Source organism: Larimichthys crocea, chromosome XIII (genome assembly GCF_000972845.2).
Source record: "Larimichthys crocea isolate SSNF chromosome XIII, L_crocea_2.0, whole genome shotgun sequence".
In the NCBI taxonomy this organism is placed as follows: domain Eukaryota; kingdom Metazoa; phylum Chordata; class Actinopteri; family Sciaenidae; genus Larimichthys; species Larimichthys crocea.
The window spans coordinates 19,698,107-19,720,041 of record NC_040023.1 but is presented as its reverse complement, the minus strand read 5'-3'; the positions used below and the strand labels follow the sequence as shown (position 1 = coordinate 19,720,041).

The 21,935-nt window shown below is 45.1% G+C and overlaps 1 protein-coding gene across 6 annotated transcripts in view; it reads right to left on the bottom strand.

The window, feature by feature from the left end:
• Nucleotides 1-6: 6 nt before the first annotated feature.
• Nucleotides 7-21,935, bottom strand: part of hivep3b (HIVEP zinc finger 3b) — a 37,642-nt gene continuing 15,713 nt past the window's right edge. Inside the window, exons 2-12 of one of the 6 annotated variants that reach the window (XM_027287454.1) lie at nt 17,777-17,822; nt 16,619-16,667; nt 16,246-16,323; nt 9,753-12,108; nt 9,191-9,480; nt 6,866-8,893; nt 6,288-6,448; nt 2,706-2,881; nt 2,422-2,523; nt 999-1,666; nt 7-851 (exon numbers count right to left, since the gene is read on the bottom strand). In XM_027287454.1, coding sequence (XP_027143255.1) covers nt 192-851; nt 999-1,666; nt 2,422-2,523; nt 2,706-2,881; nt 6,288-6,448; nt 6,866-8,893; nt 9,191-9,480; nt 9,753-11,757 — 6,090 coding nt within the window. In that variant the 5' untranslated portion in view covers nt 11,758-12,108; nt 16,246-16,323; nt 16,619-16,667; nt 17,777-17,822 and the 3' untranslated portion in view covers nt 7-191. Of the gene's footprint in view, nt 852-998; nt 1,667-2,421; nt 2,524-2,705; nt 2,882-6,287; nt 6,449-6,865; nt 8,894-9,190; nt 9,481-9,752; nt 12,109-12,352; nt 12,415-12,833; nt 12,895-16,245; nt 16,324-16,618; nt 16,668-17,776; nt 17,823-21,935 lie in introns of all 6 variants that reach the window. The other 5 variants (XM_027287457.1, XM_027287453.1, XM_027287458.1 and 2 more) reach the window with 5 other exon arrangements.

The window sequence follows — 21,935 nt, the reverse complement described above, 5'->3', positions numbered from 1 at the left end:
TATAGATAGACATTTTTTTTACAAAGAAAAAAGTGCATTTTTATAACAAACCTGAATATTGCCAAAGAACAAACATTTAAGTTAACAATAGTATTGAAAACTGTATAAAAACAAAGCAATAAAAAAACAAGACTAGTGTAGCAACCAAGAAAGCAAAATGGGATGCATGATGCATCAAGGTGTAGACACTGTTACGTGCTCTGGTCTGTTCTGGCCGAGTCTCCTTTAGCTCCACCATCCATCCCATCGCCACCAGAATGTGGCTCCTCCCCCTTGGGCTTCTGTCCAGTGACATTCGAGGCTATGGGGGCTCCTAGACTGAGGGATGCTCTTGAACGACTGTCTCTGACGCAGTGTTCGGTGGTCTCAGTAGGAGAACTATGGGTCTGGGCGGAGCTATGGGAGCTGCCATATTGCTTTGAGTCCGTGGTCTCCAACTCTGGTTTGGAACATGTTAGTGCTGTGCTGAGTACGCACCGCCCTGACTGGCTGGTTCCTGCTACCTGGTGCTCTGACCAGTGGTCTCCAGGAGTCCTAAGCCCTTGTGTTCTGGGGGTCCCGCCCCAGTATGACTCAAACCTGGCCAATGATGGCCCCTCCATGGGGGGAGACGTTGGGGACGAGGGGGTGGTTGGGTGGGACCTCGGTCTGGCCTGTACCATTTGGATCCCTCCGATGGGGATCATCAGACAGGGGACCTTGGCTTGTTGGGAGTGCATGGGAAGATGGCTGAAGATGTTATCTGGTGTTTGGTGGCCAGGATAACTCTCAAAAGTAGAAAGACGGAAAGCAGGTGGAAACAAACTGGCTTCTGGTAATGTTTGCCCTTCTGCTGCTGTACCACTTTTCTCCTGTAGGAGGGGCAAATACATCATCATTACATGTGCTCTGTCTGTACACTAAGATATTCCTAAGAGGAAAGTGCAGAGGAAATGCATTGTGGTTGCAGTCTATTTTTTAGTTTATAGATTTGTGCAGACTAAGAAACAAAGACTCACCGGTTTGACATGACTACCCTTTGTACTTGGGCTCTCCCATGGCAGGTATCCAGGCGTCCTGTGCTGTAACCCGAGTGGCGAGGAAGGCATCCAAGCTTGGGATGACCGATAGCAGCTGGGCGAAATAGGACGGAGAGGAGAAAGGGGTCTGATGGGAGATGGTCCTCTCTCAGGGGAGGGTGAGACATGTCGGCTGGGTGAGGATAGCTCTGTTCTAGGGGAGAGGCTATGGATGGGTGAGGATAGTTCCACACGTGGGGAGAGGCTGCGGCTGGGGGAACAGCTCTCACTACTGGGGGAGAAAGCTCTTGGTGATGCCTTCCAGGCTCTCCGTGAAAACAGTGCTCTTCTGCTGCCTGGAGAGGCGGCTCTTCTGTTCGGCCAAACTCCCCTTGGGGAGGGTTCCTGTGCAGGGCCGGGACTAAGGCCTGGGGGCTCGCGTTCAGGAGTGCCCTGATGAGAGTGCCTACTACAGGTGGAATGACCCCCTGTTGATGGGTGGGTGTCTGACGAACAGGAGGATGGTGGATCGTCATGGGATACTGACTCCTCTTCCTCCTCATCATCATCATCGTTGTCATCATCATCCTCAGACTCCTCCACGTCAGAAAACTGATGTTCTTCCTGCTCTTCTGAGCCACACACACGTTCATCGCTACCTGCTGTTTCTGTAAAGAAACAAACACATCCTTTACATCTATATTGTACACTTTAAACCATCTGTACTGAATGTACAAAGCTGTGACAATCCTCACGCTAAGAGACACGAAAACACATGAACAGAACAATTTTCAGGAACAAGCACAAAGGGTTAGGACAGTGTACTGTATCTTTTTGACAAACCTCACCCACTACCCATTAAACCCATGTTATAAATAAACTTAGGATGAAAAGAGTGGAATTTAATTGAATAGCACCGTGCCTCTATTCACAAACTATCTCAACAGCCTTGTGAATGGAAAGACGGTTTAAATGGCGCGTCCTTGGCTGTGATGAGTGTAGTCTGTCAGCAAGAAAGAGACAGCAAGGGGAGGGGTAGTAGAGTAAGGTTGGCTTGGAGACTGTGAGGTGGCTGGCTTTGAGGCATTTTCTTTTAGCTTTGAATGGCGGGCAGACAAAAGTATTGGAATCCATGTTGTCATAAGCCAACAACACATCCTTGAAAACAAGGTGTACTTGCCAGACAGCCGCAACTACATCAGGAAACTGTAAAATGCTCTGTATTCTTCATTCATTTATCTTATACGTTTCCATATTTCTTATGCAAGGCCAAAGGGAGGAGAATAGAACATGGTGTTGCATAAGCTGTCAGTGCTGAGCAGCTACAATTCGTCACAGGCAGAAGTTCATCCAGCTGTGTACCAATATTTCTCTACAGTGGATGGGAAATATGTGAGATGCCTCTCCATCCCCTCTTAAGTACCTGTTTCCTCGCTTTCTGGCTCGTCCAGTGATGACTCAGATACTCCCATTGCCTGGCATTTTTTCCCATGAGCCTTTGACTTCATGTGTTTAGTAAGGTTCCCTAGAAAGGAACAAGAAAAGTATATTAAAATTGCCCTGGACTTACAGAGAGCAAGGACAATGAGGATCTTTCAAAAACACAAGTAAAATCTGATTACTGTGCATAAAGTAGATGGCTGTCATATACTGTAAAGAATGGCAATGCACATCTTGTTTCAGGTGACTTCTAAATTGTCCCCTTACCTTTGGTTTTGAAGGCAAAGTTGCAGTGTTTGCAAATGTATGGACGGACATCTGTGTGCGTTCGGATGTGCTTCTTCAGCATGCTTGGCTTCTTACAGCGGATGCCACACTCTCCACATATGTACTTGCCCCTGCCACGACCTCTCACATAAACATACTCTTCATTAGACTTATATCTAAGAGAGAGTGAGAGAGGCAGAGGAGAAACAAACACAAAGATAATTAAGATTACTTTAATATAGAACACTGATTTCACTGTGAGGTACAATTTAGGAGCTGAATGCTTGAATCCCCAACTTCTTCAATAATCACCCCTAGTCAAATTTTGATTTAATTGCTTTAAATTGAACTGCATTTATTGATTTTTTAGACACTTGAGGGCAACAGAACAAGCTGAAAACAGATCATTAACATATTTCCACTGTGTGAAGCTGTGGTGGTGGTGGAAATCCAGCAAATATGGAGCGGTAGGATTCTTTGGAGTCCTGTTTCTTGCTACTTGTCAAATTTAAGTCCAGTATTTACTCTCATTTTATCTTTATTTTGGTCTCCACCAACTCCTTAGAAAGTATCTGTCTCTTTAGCTGCTCAGTGCTTCTAGTTGCTAACTTGCCTGTCTATTGTTTGGTGCTGGTCAAGGTAGTAGACAGTGGGTGAGTGCAGCTGCTGAAAATAAAGTAGATGGCAGGGGATTTTGTTGGACTGAAAACCAAAACGGTGTGCTAAAAGATGCTACAACACTCTGTAATGCTGAACTGGGTGATAATTCTCTGTGACTTTGTTGTTACAAACAACCCCTTTCACATTTATTTGACCCATTGTTCTTACACAAATATTGATTAATGTAGCTTTAAAAAGAGTGATGAATGTGAATGTGGTTTGTGCATACATGTCCACCCAGTATTCAAATACACACACACACACACACACACACACACACACACACACACAAAAACAAGAGAAACTGGGAAACAAGGCCTTCTTTATGGAGGCGGGTCGGGGAAGCCCCACCAAAACCCAAGCAGCATTGAGTCCCTGGGCTGTTTCCTCCACTACACCCTAGGCACAGAATACCAGCTATTCTGCTGTGATCGGGTGACCCTGCCAACAACAGCAGAAGCTAAAGAGAGGGAAGGGAAGCCTGGATATGTCCCACAACCGAAAATAGACCGTATATATAAAAGTCAAGCAACACATTTAGGTCTAGTCTATAAAAACATTGTTTATACACAATCTTGATGTTTACCAAAAAGCTATTTGTGGACACAGTGGACCACAAACATTATATCTGAATGAATTGTCCTCTATGAAAAACGGCATCTGCTCTAACTACTCATGAAGAGATGTACAATTCATTCTGAATTGTAAATATCCAATGTGTGCTGACTGTGGTTAATTACAGGATATGCAGCACATCTACAAGAACCCAGGCTGTGAATGCTCCCAGTTGTACAACAGCAAAACATAACAAATTGTTACACAACTGTAAAACAGTCTCAACTGTGGCATTATGTTGTATTCATTCAGGAGCTGGCTACTGTTTACTGGCATGCATGTCTTGCCATTGCTAAAAATATCCTCCCACCTCTCAGGAAAAAACAGGCAGAAGTTGCACTTCACACATCGACCATTAAATCAGCATCACGTCTCTCTGCAAACTCAAACGACAAGCTGCCTGTTTGTACTTTAGCTTTTCGGCCATGATGGCAGATTGGTGAAGAGAATACTGCTTTCAACCAGGGTGTGTCTGATTGATAAGGCCACTAAATTACAAGGCAGCAACGACAAATAAATCAACATCGCTGCAGGTACTGAAACATACTATGATTTGGCCAAAAAGTAGTTCGACATAACTAATACTTTTTTGACACATGCTGTAATCTCACAGGAATAGCTATGGACATTTCACAAGTGTGGTTAAAGTGTTATGACAAATCTGCAATGTTGCAACCACTTACACCATGGAAATCAATCTGCATGTTTTAACAGAATCCAGAAGGAGACGGCTTGTGTTCACTAAGAGGGATTAAAGCTGTACTTCCACGGACTTTTGCAGCCACCAAGGAGGAACAGCTATGCTTGCTTAGTTGCTAAGACGTGTTATTGAGGAGAAAGCCGCCTTGATCCAATATCTGTTTCTTTAGCTGTGTGATACTAATAAACTTTAGAGACCCCTGCGCCCCTCTTTCTTAAAGGGATCTCTGAAATTGGATCAGGATGAAATCGTGCAAGTCAGTGGAACATAAACAAAGCTGCATGATGCATATTCATAAAAAAAAAGTGTTGCTTGCTTTCCAGAATAAAACAAGTGGCAGACAGTCATGATTTCAATGTGTTGACAAAAAGAAGACAGGGATAATGAGTCCTAACAAAATCAGGGTACAAAACATTCTGCTGTGTTCAAGAGTGAGTAGCTGTGCTTATTTGTATGCATAGAGAAAATACAGCAGGACACAGGTACACAGAGAGAGGACACAGAGGAGGCTGGGAGGGAATGAAGAGAAAATAATACATAGGTAAGTAAAACTGGAAAAGCTGCCAGAGTGGCACAGGCAGCAGGAACAGAAGGAGGAGGATGGTGGTGGTATGATGGAGATAGAAGACTGTAGGCTGTTTATGGATGAAAATGCACTTCCTAAATGTGTGTAGTGTGGCTGCAAATAACAAAGACTGGTAATTAGTGCCTTATCTCCTGTTAAGCAGACAATTCCTTCACATTCAATCTCTGTGCACATTAACTCAAAACACAGGACTTAATGTGCAAGTGTTTACGCACACATGCGCTTGCCATCCTTTAAATATCAAGAGGAAAATGAGTAACCAGTGTGTTTTAAAGTTCTCATTAATTGGGAACCTTTTAACTCGATCCATCTCTTCCAATTTTTCTGTCCCTTTCTTATCTATTTTGACCATTGCTTCAATATAAAAAGATCAGCTGTTAGTAAAACACTCAGCTCTAAAGAGAATAAACTGGGAACATAACCGAAGAAAAAATTGCTAAGAACTATGAAAACATGTGAATATGTGAACGCAGTTGACTGTACAAATGCAGACAGATTTGAAGACACACACACTTTGCACACAAACATGATAATCATGATCCTGATTGCTTTCAGATTGCTTCATACTCTCATGTTCATATTCCCCTGTGTCTTCTATGAAGATTATGTAACTGTAAAAACAGGTATTAATGAGAGTCTCACAAAGTGAAGTTGGAGACAGCCTTTTCCCCTTCACACACACACGCACGCACGCACATACACACCCAAACATGCACAAACACACGGCTATCTCTCCGAATTAACACTTCTAAAACACAAACACTCATGCCAGCAGTAAGAGGAAAAAGCTTGGCTGCAGGTACAAATGAAGTCTCTGCGGGTTCCACTGCCTCCCATCTGTTACTGTAATTCTCTGTGCACTCTCGACAGCTCTCCACAATGGCTGTTTTGTTGTCATCAAGCATCAGTTTGTGACAGAAGAACGGATTACTTGTGTAATGAGGCACCGCCATTATGCGCAAATATTGAGATTTGGATTAAATGATGTGCATTTTAACTGTCTCACTCCTGTGGTTCTTACCCGCCTTCAAAGATGCGAACACGAGACGCCTCACTCTGTTTGGAAGTGGAAGGTCCTTCCTCTTCTCTCATCTCTTTATTCTCCTCCTTTTCATGCTGCTGCTGCTGCTGCTGCTGCTGATCCTTTATTTTGGTGAGGGTGCTTGGTGGGGTGGCATGTACCTACACTCAAGACACACATAGAAAAATTCAAAACAACTTAAAATAAAATGTTAACTATTTTATTGTTAAAAGAGCACTCCACCAATTTAGTGCTGCAATATAACATTATCAGACTCTCTTGATGGACAGTTAAAATTCTTCTTCCTTGTCAAGACCGATTTACCCACAAAACAAGCTGAAGATTTGGGTGTGTTCAGCTAGTATTGGCTACTAGAGGATAAGCCACAGATGGCTTCATTCAACTTATGTCCACACATTTAAATGTGTGGAATACCCCTTTAAGCACATTAATGAAGACATATGTAAAACCTACAGGCTAGTTAAAAAAGATAACATTCAATAGAGGTTTATGGTCTCTTTAACAGAGGAGTTTACATAAACCTATAAATACAATAAGTGTATTGTGGTTATGTTTACCTCTGACACACGTGGAGTCCTGCTACTGGCAGGGGCCAATTTGCTTTTGGCCGGGGTCGGGGCCATGGCCATGGTGTACGTTTCTGTGGTGTGCTTTTGTTTAGAGCACAGTAGAGACAACGCCACCTTAGTGCTGAGGCCTGGCAAGTTGGGGTTGTGGCCACTGAGGCTCCAGGTAGAATAAACTGAGCTGCAGGGGTCCCTCAGGGCAGATGGGTTGGGTTTAACATAGTTCAGGTAGCACCAGTTGACTGAGGTGGAGGTTTGGAGGGTGGGGTATGAAGGGGTGCTTTGTCTTTCAACCCCCTCTTGCACAACTGGCACCTCCTCCTTTTTTTTACTTGTCTTTTCAGTTGATTCCTCCTCCTCCTTTTCCTCGTTATGTTTCCTTGGTCCTTGCTCCCGCTTCCCCTCCACTTTCACAGTTGTAACCCCTACCCTCTCTGTCTGTTTCTTCTCTCCTTCTTCCAGTTTTCTCCCAGTGGCTTTACTTTCTTCTTCCTGTCTTACTTTCTGTTCTACATGTTCCTCCTCCTCTCCTGCCTTGTTGTCCCCCTCCCCTTCTTCTTTTACCCTTTTCTGGTGACGTTGAGCCTCTGTGCTGAGTTCCAGACTGGCAGCAGGAGAAAGCATGCGTTTACTTCCTCCAGCCCCCAGTGGACCATATCCCTCCCCAGATCCTGAAGCCAGTTCTGTGGGCAGAGACAGGGGAAGAAGGCTTTTGATGTCTGGGGAGGGGACTTTCAAATAGGACCGTTGCAGTTTATCCCGCTCCACCTGGCCCATGATGACCATCGCTGTGCAAGAAATGGGCTCCTGTTGGCGAGTAGAGGCCAAGATCTGGGACAGCGTGGTATACATGGCACTGGCATAGGTAGGTATATGGGTCTGGAGGCGCACTGGCACCACAAGGGACACTACTGGTGTAAGCTGTGCGAGGCATGTGGCAATGACTGGCCGTGGGTGGTGGTAGGAGATTGTTACAAGAGATTGATGAGTAAGGGCAGAAGACATGGAAGAAATGGCTTGTCTGCTCTCTGTAGTGGAAGGAGGAGGAACATGTGTGGTAAGTCTTGGAGGAAAAGGCAAGTACACGGCTGGACTAGCTCTAGTCCTTGAAGAAAACTGAAGAGGAACTAAAGCAGGTAGCTGATGAAATGGCATACCCAACCGTTCTGCCATGTGGATCTGTGGGTGTAACTGTATCTGTGGAGGTCCTGTCTGCGAATGTATGAAGGCTCTGTGGATGATTTGGGTGGACAGTACTTCAGAGAAGGCTGTGGTAACAGGGAGCAGTTGGGATAGTGATCCTGGGGGAAAGGCTTGCTGGCCTCTGGGATGCAAAGGGAGCAAATCCTGAGGGGGCGGGAAGATTTGTGGCTGTAACAATTGCAAGGTTTTCCCTGTGGCTTCCAGGGTGAACCGGGAGCTTGTCTCAGTTGAGTACAGAGGAGGGTGGATGGAGTGTGAAGGCCCAGGTTTTGGACTCTCTGCTCTAGACAACTGACTCATGCTGGCCCCCTCCTCCTGCTCAGGTTCCCCCAAGGTGGCATGCTTCACAAGAAGACACTTTCTCCTTTCTTTCCATGCGGATGCAGACTGCTGAGGGGACAAGGACCCATAGTCGAAGGATTTACTTCTGTTCTCTGAAACCTGCTCTGTTTGTTGGGGGCTGGTTGGGGTCTGCTCTGAGGCTGAACGCCTCATCTCCTTGTGACTTTGGTGGTGTTGGTGAGAAGTGGATGGCACCATCAACATCTGGGAGCTTTGACTACTTGAGACCCAGACGGCAGGCTCTGATCTTGCGGTGTCCTCAAAAGAAGCGGAAAGGCTTGAAGTGTGGGAGATGTTGCTCTCTTGACTGGGGCTGCGAGGCAGAGACACAGACTCAAAGCTAGACTCCCCAGAGGACTGGGCTGCTTCTGCCAGGCGGAGTCTCTTCTTCTTTGGTGGCAGCTTCTCTGCAGGGAGCTGGGCCAAACTCTGGCTACGCTGAGGCCACTGGAACTCCTCCACTCTCTCTGCCTCCTAGGACGGATACATAGTTTATTAATTTAACATTCTGTGTAAGATGAAGAGACATTGTCTGCTCATCTGCTCAAACTTTTTCTTAGGATGTTGAAGTTAAAGAAGACTTTAAATCAAAGAGTGAAACACCCTTAAATCAATGCATGTTTCGCATTTATTTCACATGAACCATGCAGTGGGTGAAGGCCCTTATTTTTGAGCGGAAGTGGATGAAATAGGTAAACAAAAGCAAGGCAGTCAAACTGTATAAAATGTCTAAAAATATATATCCATATGCTACTTTAAATAATCATGTACCTTGGATGAGGATGCTGTCACTGGTGGTGACACAGATGGCATGTCAGCATCAGGCTCCACAGTAACAAGGATCTCTGGCACTTGGATGTTTGGCTGGCGGATGAGGCGAGATGTAGAGGGTGATGGTTTTGGCTCCGTTTTTTGTTTTTGCTGACTCTCTCCGAGGTCTGGTTCCTGACTTTCCATGGATATACTCTCCTGCTTCTCAAAAGAGCTTGTGTGTTGGATGACAGACACGCCCTTCCTGTCCTGCTGCTGCTGCTGTTTTGGCTCTGTCTGTAAAGAAACACCTTAAAACAAACAAAATAAATAACCAATTATCTACCACCATTGGTATACTCATTTGGAATATTCACATTTAATTGCTTTTGTTTTTGCTTTTTCATTCCCTTATCTTTGGTGTGGTTTAACTAGATTTTTTTCTTTGCTTAACATCAGTGATGAAGATGCAGATATTTACTTGTTCTGTCTATGTTTTCTTTAGCTATTTGGGTGCCTCAGATATTAAAAGAAGATTTAAAAGTATGAAACTTTTTGTTCACACAAGAATATATAAACAAACCTGAGAGGGCCTGGCTGTGCTCTGGTCTGTTTGGCACAGGAATTAGGCCTGCAGAGCTGCCTGACATGGCTACAGATCCAGGGCTGGGAGGATCCTCTTCAAGACTTTCCTCTTTCCTCCTCTTCCTCACAGCCATGGCCAGTGCTCTAAACTTATAGTGCATCATCATTTGGGGGCGATCTTCCCTGCATGTTTTATCTTTGCTTTCTGGTTCTAGTGTTTGCTGCCCTGGGCATATGCCTCTGTGGGCCTCGTAGCCTTCACTGTGTTGGAAGTGGGCCCCACATCCTTCACATTCAAACAGGGTTGGAGTCTTTTGTTTTTGTTGCTGTGGCTGCCTGGTCAGTTCAATGCCTCTGGCTGAGGAGGAGGTGGTGGGACTGGCCTCTTCCAGCAGTAGCTCAGCTCCCAGTGGAACTTCTATGGCAGGCTGCCGCCGCAGCATGCGCTGGGAATGGCCAACCCTCATCTCTGCTACCACTGCTTGCTGCTCATCAAATGACTGGCAGAGACGGTAACTTCTGGGAGACATGGTTCCAGAGGTGGAGGGCTCTCCTTGGCTGGTAGATGATGGCATTGAGTGGCTTCTAAGCAGCGGCACTGCTGACAGCTCCTGGGTACCTGTTGGATCTGCCTCAGGATTGTGGATGTGCCTCAAACCACTGGGACCAGGGGCTTCACCTTTGGTATCGAATGTGTAAGGATCTTTAGGGGTGGTAAATTTGGGTGACTCCATACTGCTCTTCCTGGACAGAGAGGAGCGTCTGGGCTTTACACTGTCAATCTCACTGGTGTCTACTACCGCTTCATTGATAGTGATGAGCTTGGTAATGTGTTCAATCACTTGGGTTTTGGGTACAGCAAAGGGAATGTTCTTGTCCTCTGTTCCTGAGGATGAGGAAAGTGAAGAATGAGGCTGTTGCTGATGGGGACTGCGCTGTTGCCCTCCCAGCCTTCCATATTTCCCTAGAATAATTTCTGCGTAGGTTTTGGCACTGGCACTAGGGGGGCTGACTTGGGACAACTCAGTGCTGCCTGATGCTGATCCAGAGAAGTAGCCAGACTCTGTGCTGCCCTTACTGCCAGGGCCTAGGGAAGAAGATGAGGTTGAGAGGGAGGAAGGAGGGTCATCTGGAGAAGCCATTGGGCCACGTTTCCTTTCACTAAGCCTCAGTGCCAGCCTTTGCTTGACAGCTTGAGAGTCTTCAGGCCTCTGGCTCTCCTCGGAGCTCCCCAGAAGCTCCTTTCCACCTTTTTTCTGCTGGCCTAACATCTCCTTAGAGGAGGATTTCTTGTGTTGGCCCGTCTCTTCTTCAGACTCAGTGCTTTCTCCCTCTGTGTGTTCCTCTTGATCTTCTCCAATGCCGCTCCCCTCTGGTCCACTCAAACTAGGCTCATCACGACTGGATGCCAGGCCTGCTTTAATGCGATGGGCATGGGACTTGCGGTGCTTGTACAGGTTGCTCTTGGTCTTGAAAGAAAAGCCACAGGGGGCACAAGGGTAGGGTCTTTCTCCTGTATGGGAGCGAATGTGTTTCTGAAGAACGCTTGGTTTGGCACATGGACGGCCACACCAACTGCACACATATTTCCCTGGTTTTTGGGGCTTTTTCTCCGCTCTTTTGGTTGAACTGACTCCTTCTGGGCCCTCTTGGCTGGACTGAGATGGGACCCCATGACCATGATCACCCCGGGTGGAGGAAGTAGAGGGGAGAGATGAGGTTGATGAGGAAGCTGGAGAGAAGAAGCTGCCTCCTGAGGGACCTGGGGTGTCTGGATGCTGCCATGATACTGCTTGCTGCTGCTGTAACCGTAGCAGAAGGTCAGAACGTTTAGGTTGGCGATTCTGCAGACGGCCCAAGGCTCTGTGCACAGGACGAGGATTAGGAGGCTGCTGGGGCTGCTGAGGGGGACAAGCTCCTAGTGAGGATTCAGCTTTTACATGCTGCTGCTCTTGCCTTCCAGAGCGATCCCCATCAGCCGGACGGCTGGGCTCAGCCTCCATAGAGTGGGGAGGAGGCCTCAAAGACACGCAAGGAAAGGCTCTCGGAGCCTCATGGGGTTAACCGCATGGCGGCAGAGAGGTCAGAGGCAGGGGAACATCGACAGACTGAGCTGTAAATCACAACAGAGGGCCTTTTTCAGGGTGGGCCAAAAGTTATTTGAGAGGACCAATTTAGGCATCATTAAAAGGTGCCCTGGAGCTGCATGGATGCAGGTAAACATGGATCATCTCTTTGTACAAAGCAGCTCTCCTTTTGTCCAGCCTCAGCCATTCTAACAGCACTCCCAAGGTCTCCTTTGCATCTCCTTTGTTGGTTGTAAAGAGGGTTGAGTGTTCAGCTACTGAATGGGTCTAAAGAAACAGAAAACAGAAAAAGACAAGTAAGGACTGAGTTACAAAAGTGGAAGCATATTAATTCATTTATTAGATTCTCTACAAAAGGTTTTGTAACAAAAAGCTACAGTATAGCAAAGTGCTGTAACAATATTCCTTTTTTTCCTTCTTCACTTTGCAATAAAAAGTCTAAATAAAGGCAACAAAACAAAGCGAGGTAATAAAGAAAGGGAAAAACAGGCACAGAAAAAGAAAACAGGACCTCGTGAAGACGGCTTGGGCTTCTTGACATAATAAGGGTCTCCAAAAAGCCTGCCATGCAGTCTGAAAAAGAGTGATGTTGGTAAAGTAGAAGGCCAAAATCATTAGTGTCCTATTATCAAACTCCCTGTTAAAAAATGCCCCATGTATAATACTATGACAAATAGGTTATATTTCCTGGTGTAATCTTGAGTGGGGTCAACGTTTTAATGAGAACATTAGCAAGGTAATTGCATCAGCAACATGTTATTGCTCTCATCTGTCCTGGTTTAAACTCTTAATAAGCAGATTGCATGCAGTGGTTCAATATACAGAGGCGCACCTACTGTAAAATCTATTAGGAAATGTCAGATGTTCAGTTATTATAACACTTTCAAAGGGAATGGTGGTCATCTAGTGTGTACATGTGCACATATTGTATAAACACTTGTGAGTCTTCTTAAAATTTAGGTAAAATTAAAACAGACATATCTGATTCATACCTGACCCATGACTGGCCTACTCTGCAGGAGTCAGATCAGCTCAGGGCCAGCCAGGCTACATCTACAGAACAAGCACCAACAGAGGAGACCACAGTGTCAGGGCAAGCAGTCAAAACAAATGTTGGCAATACAGCCTATGCTTATCTGATCTGGCACTAAAGCTAAAGGGGGTAAATGGAGGGGTGCTGTTTTTTAGTAGATAAAGAGACTTGACAGTGACTGAGTTTCAGCGTGCGCTGCTCACACTCACTGATGGTTACACGGCCACCAGGGTGCAGTGTTTATGAGGGGCTGAGAGTGGTTTCTTGTTATGAAGCTTGCTGTGAAAGGGTACAGTGAAAACTTTTATCAAGACAGATCTATTGTAATATTCCCCACTCACACGCTACCACAGAGCTGTGTTTATGAGCAGCCAAGTATAGCTAATCATGGGGACTTGAGGGTACAGTGAAATCTCGTCTTTTATCAAGATGTATGTTCAGTAATATTTCCCACTTACTACAAATCCTGCACTCTGTCTCAACTCGAGACACGGGATTCTTGTATCACAGCCAATCAAAACACATTCTGGGAACAGATAGGGCCAATCATAACATTTTTACTGAGCAGCCAGTGCCCAACCGCTGACAGTCCCAGCATAGGCTCATCCAAAGTATCAATCATCGTCTAAGACATTGACACCACTTGCAACCCTCCGACTCTGTCAGATTCTGAGAGTTCAGAGCTCACTGAAGGACGACACTGTGTGTGTGTTCACCTCACAGCTGTAGAGCTCTGTGATGGTGTAGACAGCGTGCACCAGCACTGACAGCCAAGAACATGCCAGGAGAAAAGATAACAAGGGAAGGAGGTGGGGCAAATGTAGAAAATGAAGGGAGGTGAGAGACAGGAAATGCACAGATGGTCTATAATATCCAAAAAATATGCATATGAAGTAGGAGTGAAAAAGAGTGCAAGGTGAAGGGAGGAAAGGTGGAGAAGACAGGAAAGATTGGATCAGTGATCCAGTGGCTGGATAAACAGGCCCAGCAGAAGAATGCAGCTTAAGGTGCCAGTGGTGGCAAGGCAGCACTGACAGTTTTTTTTTTAATGAGCCACACTTTTGCTCTCTCCATGTGTCTAAAAAAACACTCTGCACAGTCAGCCTTCATTAGAGCCAGTTTACAGTGGAAAACAAGAAAGAGAATCAGTCTTCCTCTTGGAAACAACTTGACAGATTCTCGGCTCCATGTCCATGTCCCCCCCCGCCACATCTGCTGAGGGCCGATCAACGTTTAGTGAGCGTTTCTCCAAGCAGACCAACGCTTTGATTACAGCAGATTTTTACCATCAACACACAGCAATTAACCTGTCTTCAGCTGTTCAGGAAGACTTTTGTATGTGGTGGTGGTGGCAGCTATAACTTTTGCATTGAGCTGTTGAGCCCAAGAGACACATTACCTTCTAGAGTTACATGTAAATAAGTAAGGTCAGGAGGGAATGGCGCTTACAAACGAGTTATACATCAGATCCTGACTGTGGACGGTTGTTCCTCACACACCTGAACTTTAGAGAGAAAGAATAGGGGCAGAGGGCAAACAAGCGGGTAAAGATTGGTAAAAAAGTGAATGTAAAGAAGAAAATGACGGTGCTGTGCATAGAAAATAGAACAATTGTGCAGGAGGGAAAGCACAAGGCAAGACAAACTGTCTTCCTCAACCCACCTGTAATAAATGTCTGTTCATGTAGTTGGTTATCACAGTGTAAGTTTAATGATCTCTGGCATAGATGTTGATGCAGCCCTTAAACAGACCGATTAGAAGGTTTTAAGGTTGGGGAGAGCATTGCTTACATTATTCATGGCAGTCTAGACTGCCAGCTCTGAGCGGGGAAACACACAGTCAGGGCCTTGCCAGGAAGATGAGGGAGAGAGGAATGCCAGAGTCTAGCCTACATTAAACCGAAACACACACACACACACACACACACAGCCTACAGTGCACATACAGTGTACAGTACTACTCTCCCCAGAGCAATTCCCACTAACACACGGCAGCTGTGAATCTACTCCGACACATCGGACTAGCAAACAGCGCCCTGGGGTGACCTACCCTAGTTCTAGTCAGTCGATCCTCCCTCTGTTTGACGGGGGGTTTTCCTTTCTCATCATCCTCATTCCACAAAGGTGACTTGTTATCAATGGCGCCTGTTACATGCTACAGTTAATGCTTAGTGTATAGTACACACACCAATAGCAATCATTTGTTAATAGGTGAAAAAATATATATTATAGTGATAAGACTGCTAAGACACACAGCTTATGTAAATTTGTCTAACCTTATTGATGAGGGCGAGGCAAGGGCGTTCTTAGGCGTGCTCTATTTATAGGCTGAGGTGTGAGCAGGAAGCCACTGGTGCAGCTGCTATACTGTATTATGCTCTTTTGATTGGAGGTGTCAGATCAAAATAACAAAGCCGACATTATCAGCAGTTAGGAGCCCGACAGACTGTGAAAACCTCCGGTCCATCTTGGCCCCGCTGTATGATAATTCACAGAACAGTCACATGGCGTATGCTGTGATTTGTTGTGTGAACTAGTTTCTGGTGTCTGTGCTTAAAATGTGATTAACGACTGGTCCACGGAGAGAATAGACGAGAGTGAGTGAGGAATGTGTGCAACGATGTGTGTGTGTGTGTCTGTGTGTGTGTGTGTGTGTGTGTGTACATGCAAAGGGGCTATGTCAGCAGAAACAGGCACTGATGCAGGTACCCAAGGGAGCCCTGCCACACACAGAAGAGCTCACACTCCATATCATTCACACCCACCCACATGCTGTCACACACACACGCACACACCGTCACACATCGTCTCCTTCCATCATCTCTGCTGTGTCTATTAAGTCCAGCAGTAATACTTCTAAATCCCATAAAACAAACATTTAGCTCAACTTCTGCTCAATAAGTAGCGCCGGAGCTTTGCAGCAGTTTTACAGTTAAAGCTTCATTATCATGCACAGGAGAGCACGGCGGGCAGAGTTTGTGTTCATTTCCTCATCAATACCCAGACGTATTCATGCAGCTGGTAATGACGGATAAAAATATGGGCTAAACATTAAATTACCTTGTGCCCTGAGAACAGATAAACCCTCTTAAGTGCTTTTTAAAAAATCTGCTGTCATACCCCCCTCCAAACACACACACACACACAAACACATCTCTCTCCCCGTTCTCTCTTACTGGCGGTAGCCTGGTGCAGGTTCCCATGGAAACCAGCCTACTCTGAGCAACGGCAGATGGAGAGGGAGCTGGAGGTCTAAATTTATCTCCCAGCATCCTTTCTGACTACATACGCACACTGGCAGCAGGAAGTGAGGAGGGGAAATGCTCGGCCTCTGCATGCATTGACAAGCTGGCATGACCCTTGACATCTAACCTTTCTTCGAGAGTCGGTGGGTTGATGTCGCAGCAGGCGAATGCATACGGTACAGTCTGTGACGGCTTGGAACCACAACTGTCATAAACTCAAAAAAGCAAGACAACATTTGATACAGTACGAGCGGCTCTACAGCATTCCATAAGTATAATGGAAATGGAAAGTTAAATCACAGCCCTTCCCCTGCCGCTACCAGCAAAAACAGAGCTGCCAATCATACTCAGGCCCCAAATCCTAGAAAGTCACACTAACCAATCACAGAACCACAGAAAGAAACAGTTTGGTTTGATAGTAATGGCTGGAAAAGAAACTAAGAAGACAAACCAAACGCCACATAGAACATAAATCCTTAGAGGTAAAGACTCACACTCACCCAGTGATATGATTGCTGTCAGTAGAGTGTGCGCTAGGGAGAACACCGTCTGAAAAAAACACACCACATACCAGAGCTCTCAATCACTCCCTCTCAGCTCTGTGCGGGATGCATCGGGATCGCTGTACCTCTGAGGCATGCGGGTGTAGAGAAGGATTTCACAGGGCTTTGATAAGACTGGAAGTTCACAACCGTCGCAATGTTCAATTGATTAAACACAAGCCAGTGAACTGCAGGTCAATACCAGCCTTTAAATCAAACACGAGTGGCATGGCAGAGCCGGGTAATGCACACCTCGACGGCAGGAGAAGATTGCTCTGAGAGTTTTAATAATACCCCTGGCAGCGGAAAATCTGGTCCTTTGGTGACATAATCAACTGTAAAAACAAACTGACCACAAGTCGGACTAAATTGCAGGTTCTGGGGTTTTCCATCATTTTATTTGCGGTCAAGAGCTTCACGGATGGAAATCATATTTTTGTAGTCATTTAGTTTGTCAATTTTAATGATATGGTCCAAAATCTGTCTCAGAGGGCTTTACCTCTGATTGGAAAGGAGCTCTATCCTTAGATCCTCAATTCGAATAAGGAAAAAAATCCAGAAAAATGTCCGTAAATTCAGGAAAAAAGGGAGAAACCTCAGGTGCGATCGACAGAGGAGGGGTCCCTCTTCCAGGGCATTCAGTAGAAATCTTGAATCACAAAGCAAACTCTTTCCAACTTTTATTAAATTTGTGAATTTGAATCCTTTAATCATAATGTTTCTGTGACAGCTCTTGCCATGCAAAAAGAGTCTTTGACATTCACATTTGAGACAAATTTAAATAAGGTGCTAAATTAAGATTAACACTACATGTCATTTAAATACCGAATGACACATTTGCAATAATAAATTATCATTAATAATAATAATAACGTATAACTCCACACAGTTGTAACATCTGCAATAACTAAATAACTAATTTTCCATAGCTGACAAGTAGAGTAATAACAAGGAGGGAAAGACCATGAAGAAAATGAGTGAAGAGAGAAGACAGAGATGGATTTAAGTAAGAGAGGAAGGCAGAGAGAGAGACACAGAAAGAGACAGACAGAGAGTGAAGGGAGGGGGATGCAGAGAGAGAGAGAGAGAGAGAAAGAGAGCGGGAGTTTAGATTACCTGACAGAGCAGTCTAGTCTTCCCCCTCAGAGACGCTTCACAGGCACTGTGAGACAAACAGGGAGAGCCAGAGTGAGAGCGGATATGACTGTTTGAGTGGGTGTGTTGCCGAGAGAGGGAAAGGGAGAGAGAAAGAGAGAGAGAGAGGCTGGGGGTGAGGCAAGAGAGGGAGATGGAAGACACTAAATGAATGTTTCCACTGTACAAATGTAAGGGGAGGAGGAGATGGAGGAAGATGCGGTAGCAAGAAGAAACTAAAAGCGACTCATATTCCTGTAGCATGAGTAACATCTGAATGAAATCACACCATCCTCTCCGAAACCACAGTAAAAGCATCAATTGTCACATTTCTTATTGCTAACACAACCAACGAGGACAGCGTAACCAAAAACATGCACCTAAGAATTCAAGACAGGAATGTTTCTTCTACTCGCACACACTCAGCAGCGGTGGCACGCTGCCCGTGGATAGGATTACAAACAGGTCTTACATGGGGTTTTCCCCTGCAACGCACAAACCTGGAGGCGATTCCTTGCAATTATCACCTCCTTATCGGCAAAGTTATCTTATTGTAGTGGTGGATGAAGAGGAAAAAAAAAACACAATGCAAGAGCCTTCTTCTTAAGTGACGAACCTTTTGCCTACATGAACACGTCAAAGCCAGAGTGCCACTGTGCTGCATCTGTACATGAATTCCAGAGTGGCATCTATTCAAGCATGCCCCCGCATTACGCAGGAGTCAGGCTAGGCCTATCAGCAGTGCAACACGAGAGAGAGAGAGAGAGGGAGAGAAAGAGAAAGAGAAAGAGAGAATTGAGAATGAACGGAGGTCCTGCTGTTCCATAGAGCTTTGCCTCATTGGCAGAGCACAGGAAGCGTGAGTCACACACTCTAAAATAAACACACTCACACAGCGACGAGCCGGCACACAGAATGAGCGGATGGCTGGGCTGCTGTTCAGAAGGCAGGCAGAGAGAACATGGATACTTACAGGCCAGCAACACGTGGTGGCCTGGTGGGAGTCACAGCCAGGTGATGAGGATGAGTCAAAAGGAAAATATGTTTCTCTTTCTTTTGCTAATTGCTCAATTATATTTCATTTTTGTTTTCTTTGCAGCTTCGTCGAACATACACCTGCTGACAAATGTTTGTTTCCATCTCCTCCAGTTCATTTCCTGGATTGCCTGCATGCCCTGCCCATATTCTTTTTCCTCTGCTCTGTGTTTCCTCTTATTTTATTTGGTCCCAGTCAATAGGACTGTTGTTCAGGACTTGGTGATTACCCCTGGCTCCGTGTGGTTGCTGGCTGACTGCTGTAGGGTACTGTACTGGCCTGATGCTGGGTTACTCTCACAGGCTGCTGGGTTTGCTGGACGAGGCACTGTATTGTATCTGCCTGAATGTGCTCATTGTCACCCTTTACAGCGCACACCTTCTATACTGTACTTCCCTGCGAGGGACCTTCACCCATCCGTCATCCCTTTGTCTTCTGTTTCTCAGACTGAAGGGTTGTGACGGGAAGGTGGAGGGGGGGGGCAGAGGCTCGGGAACAAAACTGCCACTGTGGCGATGATTGACAGGAAAGTTGCTCTACACAGACGTAACGATTAGCAAGGCCAGGGACCGGGCTGCAGACATACAGACACTCTGGTTAGGAACTACAGAGAGCTAGGAGCTCTCTAACAGTACTGCAAGCGACAAAAGAGAAGATGCTGATTTTGAATACTGGGATCAAAATGGGAAGTGCAACGATCGTGAAGGTGTAAAAGCAAGCTTTCATGATTGTATCACAAATGGTAACCATATGCTACCCACTAGCGCAAAGCATGTCAGGCATTATGCAAAACTGTTTTCCTTTACAGTAAATGAAAACAAGGACTCCCTTGTGGTATGGTTACATGAAGCACTATCTACAGCACCTATACAATATAGGCAAGCAACACCTAAAAAGCAAACATCATGCTTTATAAGAAACTTCATGTTGTTTTGGAGCAGCCACAGACTATAATTTAGACCAAATGAGTGGTTTGCGCATTTACAGACAACCATACAGATGACATATTTTGGGACTTTCACCCCGTAAAGTGCAGACACAGGCAGTAAAACGGGCATATTTGGGAGTATTCCGAGAGGGTTCTCTCTGTTCTGAGGGCAGATTATTTCAGACGTGTGGTCTTCCAGTAAACTGAACCCCCTCTGTCCATATGACTGCGGTATTATGATAGCAACAAAATTCATTTAAAGAGGGAGCCCACCTAGTGTATAAAAGCCACTGTGGCTCAGTATTGCTCTACCTGTTTGTGCGTGTTTGGAAAAAGAAAACTTGGGTAAATGTAGCTGTATCATCACTTCACTCTCGCCTTCCACTTAAAAATACATAAAACTTAAACACATAATTTTAAAGTTTAACCTCAGCGCTTTCCAACAAGGTACGACAATTTCAGTTTGATAAATCTATAGATCTATTCATATCAATTGATGTTGACTGCATTGAGCAACTCATGTTATAGAGCTGGAGGAATGTCCAAATGTTTTTAGGTGCCAGCCATGGTAGGTTGGTCAGTCCACCACTTTGGTCCAAACTGAAATATCTATTGGAAATTTTGTTCAGATATTCATGTTATTCAATGAATCCTAATGACTTTGTTGATCCACTGATCCTTTAGCGCTACTAGTGTTTAATACTAGTAATGTCTGTAACTACTGAATGGATTTCCATCATGTTCCCTCAGAATGAAACATCATAACTTTGGTGATACCCTTATTTTCTATCGAGTGCCATCGTCAAATCAACTTTTGAGTTTGTCCAATAGTTTGATAAATGACCAAACAATTTGCAAAATTATGCTATTCCCATCAGCAAATATTTACATGCTTATGCACATTATACCCACTTTACATTAGCATGTTAGAACTTTCATTATAAGCATGTTAACGTGCAGACATTCAGCTCAAAGCACCACTGTGCCTCTGAGATTCATGATGGACAGTTTAAAAAAAAAAGAACGGGATAGTTTAAAACTAACAAACTATAAATCAGGAAATATCTGATCAAAGAGTAAGACAGGCGGAAAATCTAAAGTAATTTGTGCCAACTTTCACACATTCTGGTAGTGCCTTGGCATACATCTACAAATCCTATGAAGCAAAAAAGGCTAACATCTTATTTTAGGCATACATCCATTTTTTACACAAAATACAGACACATGTAACACAGCTAGTGGAGAGCGGCGGTCTTAGACATGCAACCAACCGGCTTGCTAATGGAGTCGAGCATGCTAGTCTTTTGTTAATGCCAATCGATATGTATCCTCAGCAGATGTGATATCTGATCCTGTAAAACACTGAAAGACTGACCACCCTCTGTTTCACCCAGCATCTCTCTTTTTTTTTCCATCTTGAGGCGTTTCTCTGTCTCTCTTTTTTCTCTGAGACACACAGAAAGGCACGATTGCCTCTTTGCAGCCACTCTCTCCCCATTTAGTTTCTGCCTTGCAACACACTCTCATTATCTTTTCCTTTTCCATGGTGCTGAAGCATTAATAAGCACCACAGTCTTTATATTCAGCAAAGTAAACTTCATGTATATTATGAGGAAGGCTACCAGGAAATCATGTCTCCAGGGTTGCTGTGGGTAGCGATTATGGAAAGTAGTCTGGCCCCGAGTAAAGTCCCTGATTGGTAAGTGATACCATATATAGAGCTGATATATCATTAGCAATTTGGGATGGTAGTGTAAACCCAGTGCTGTCTGAATCTTAAGCAATATTGTTGATTCACTGCCTCAACGTCAAACTGGTCTTCTGACATGAGACAAATACATTAGGGACAGCAGCAGTGAAAAAAACTGGGCCTCGTAGGGCGTTACGGTAACAGAAGTGAAACAGATACCGTCTGTGTGTCAAAGAAACTTCAACTGCCACTGGACAGCTCGACTACAAACATCAAAACGCGGCATGAGCGGTGTGCAAATGAAATAGAAAGGTGACAAAGCATGCGAGGTGGTGGAGGGGTTGGGGATAAAAATAGAAAGAGGAACTGACATTCTCAAAAGCTGTCCTCCCTGCACCCACAAGTTTCACTGATGCGTGGATGTCAAGATCACAGTGCAAATTCTCCCACGCAGCTTACTGTACCCGCCGTTCACAGTAAGCTGCTT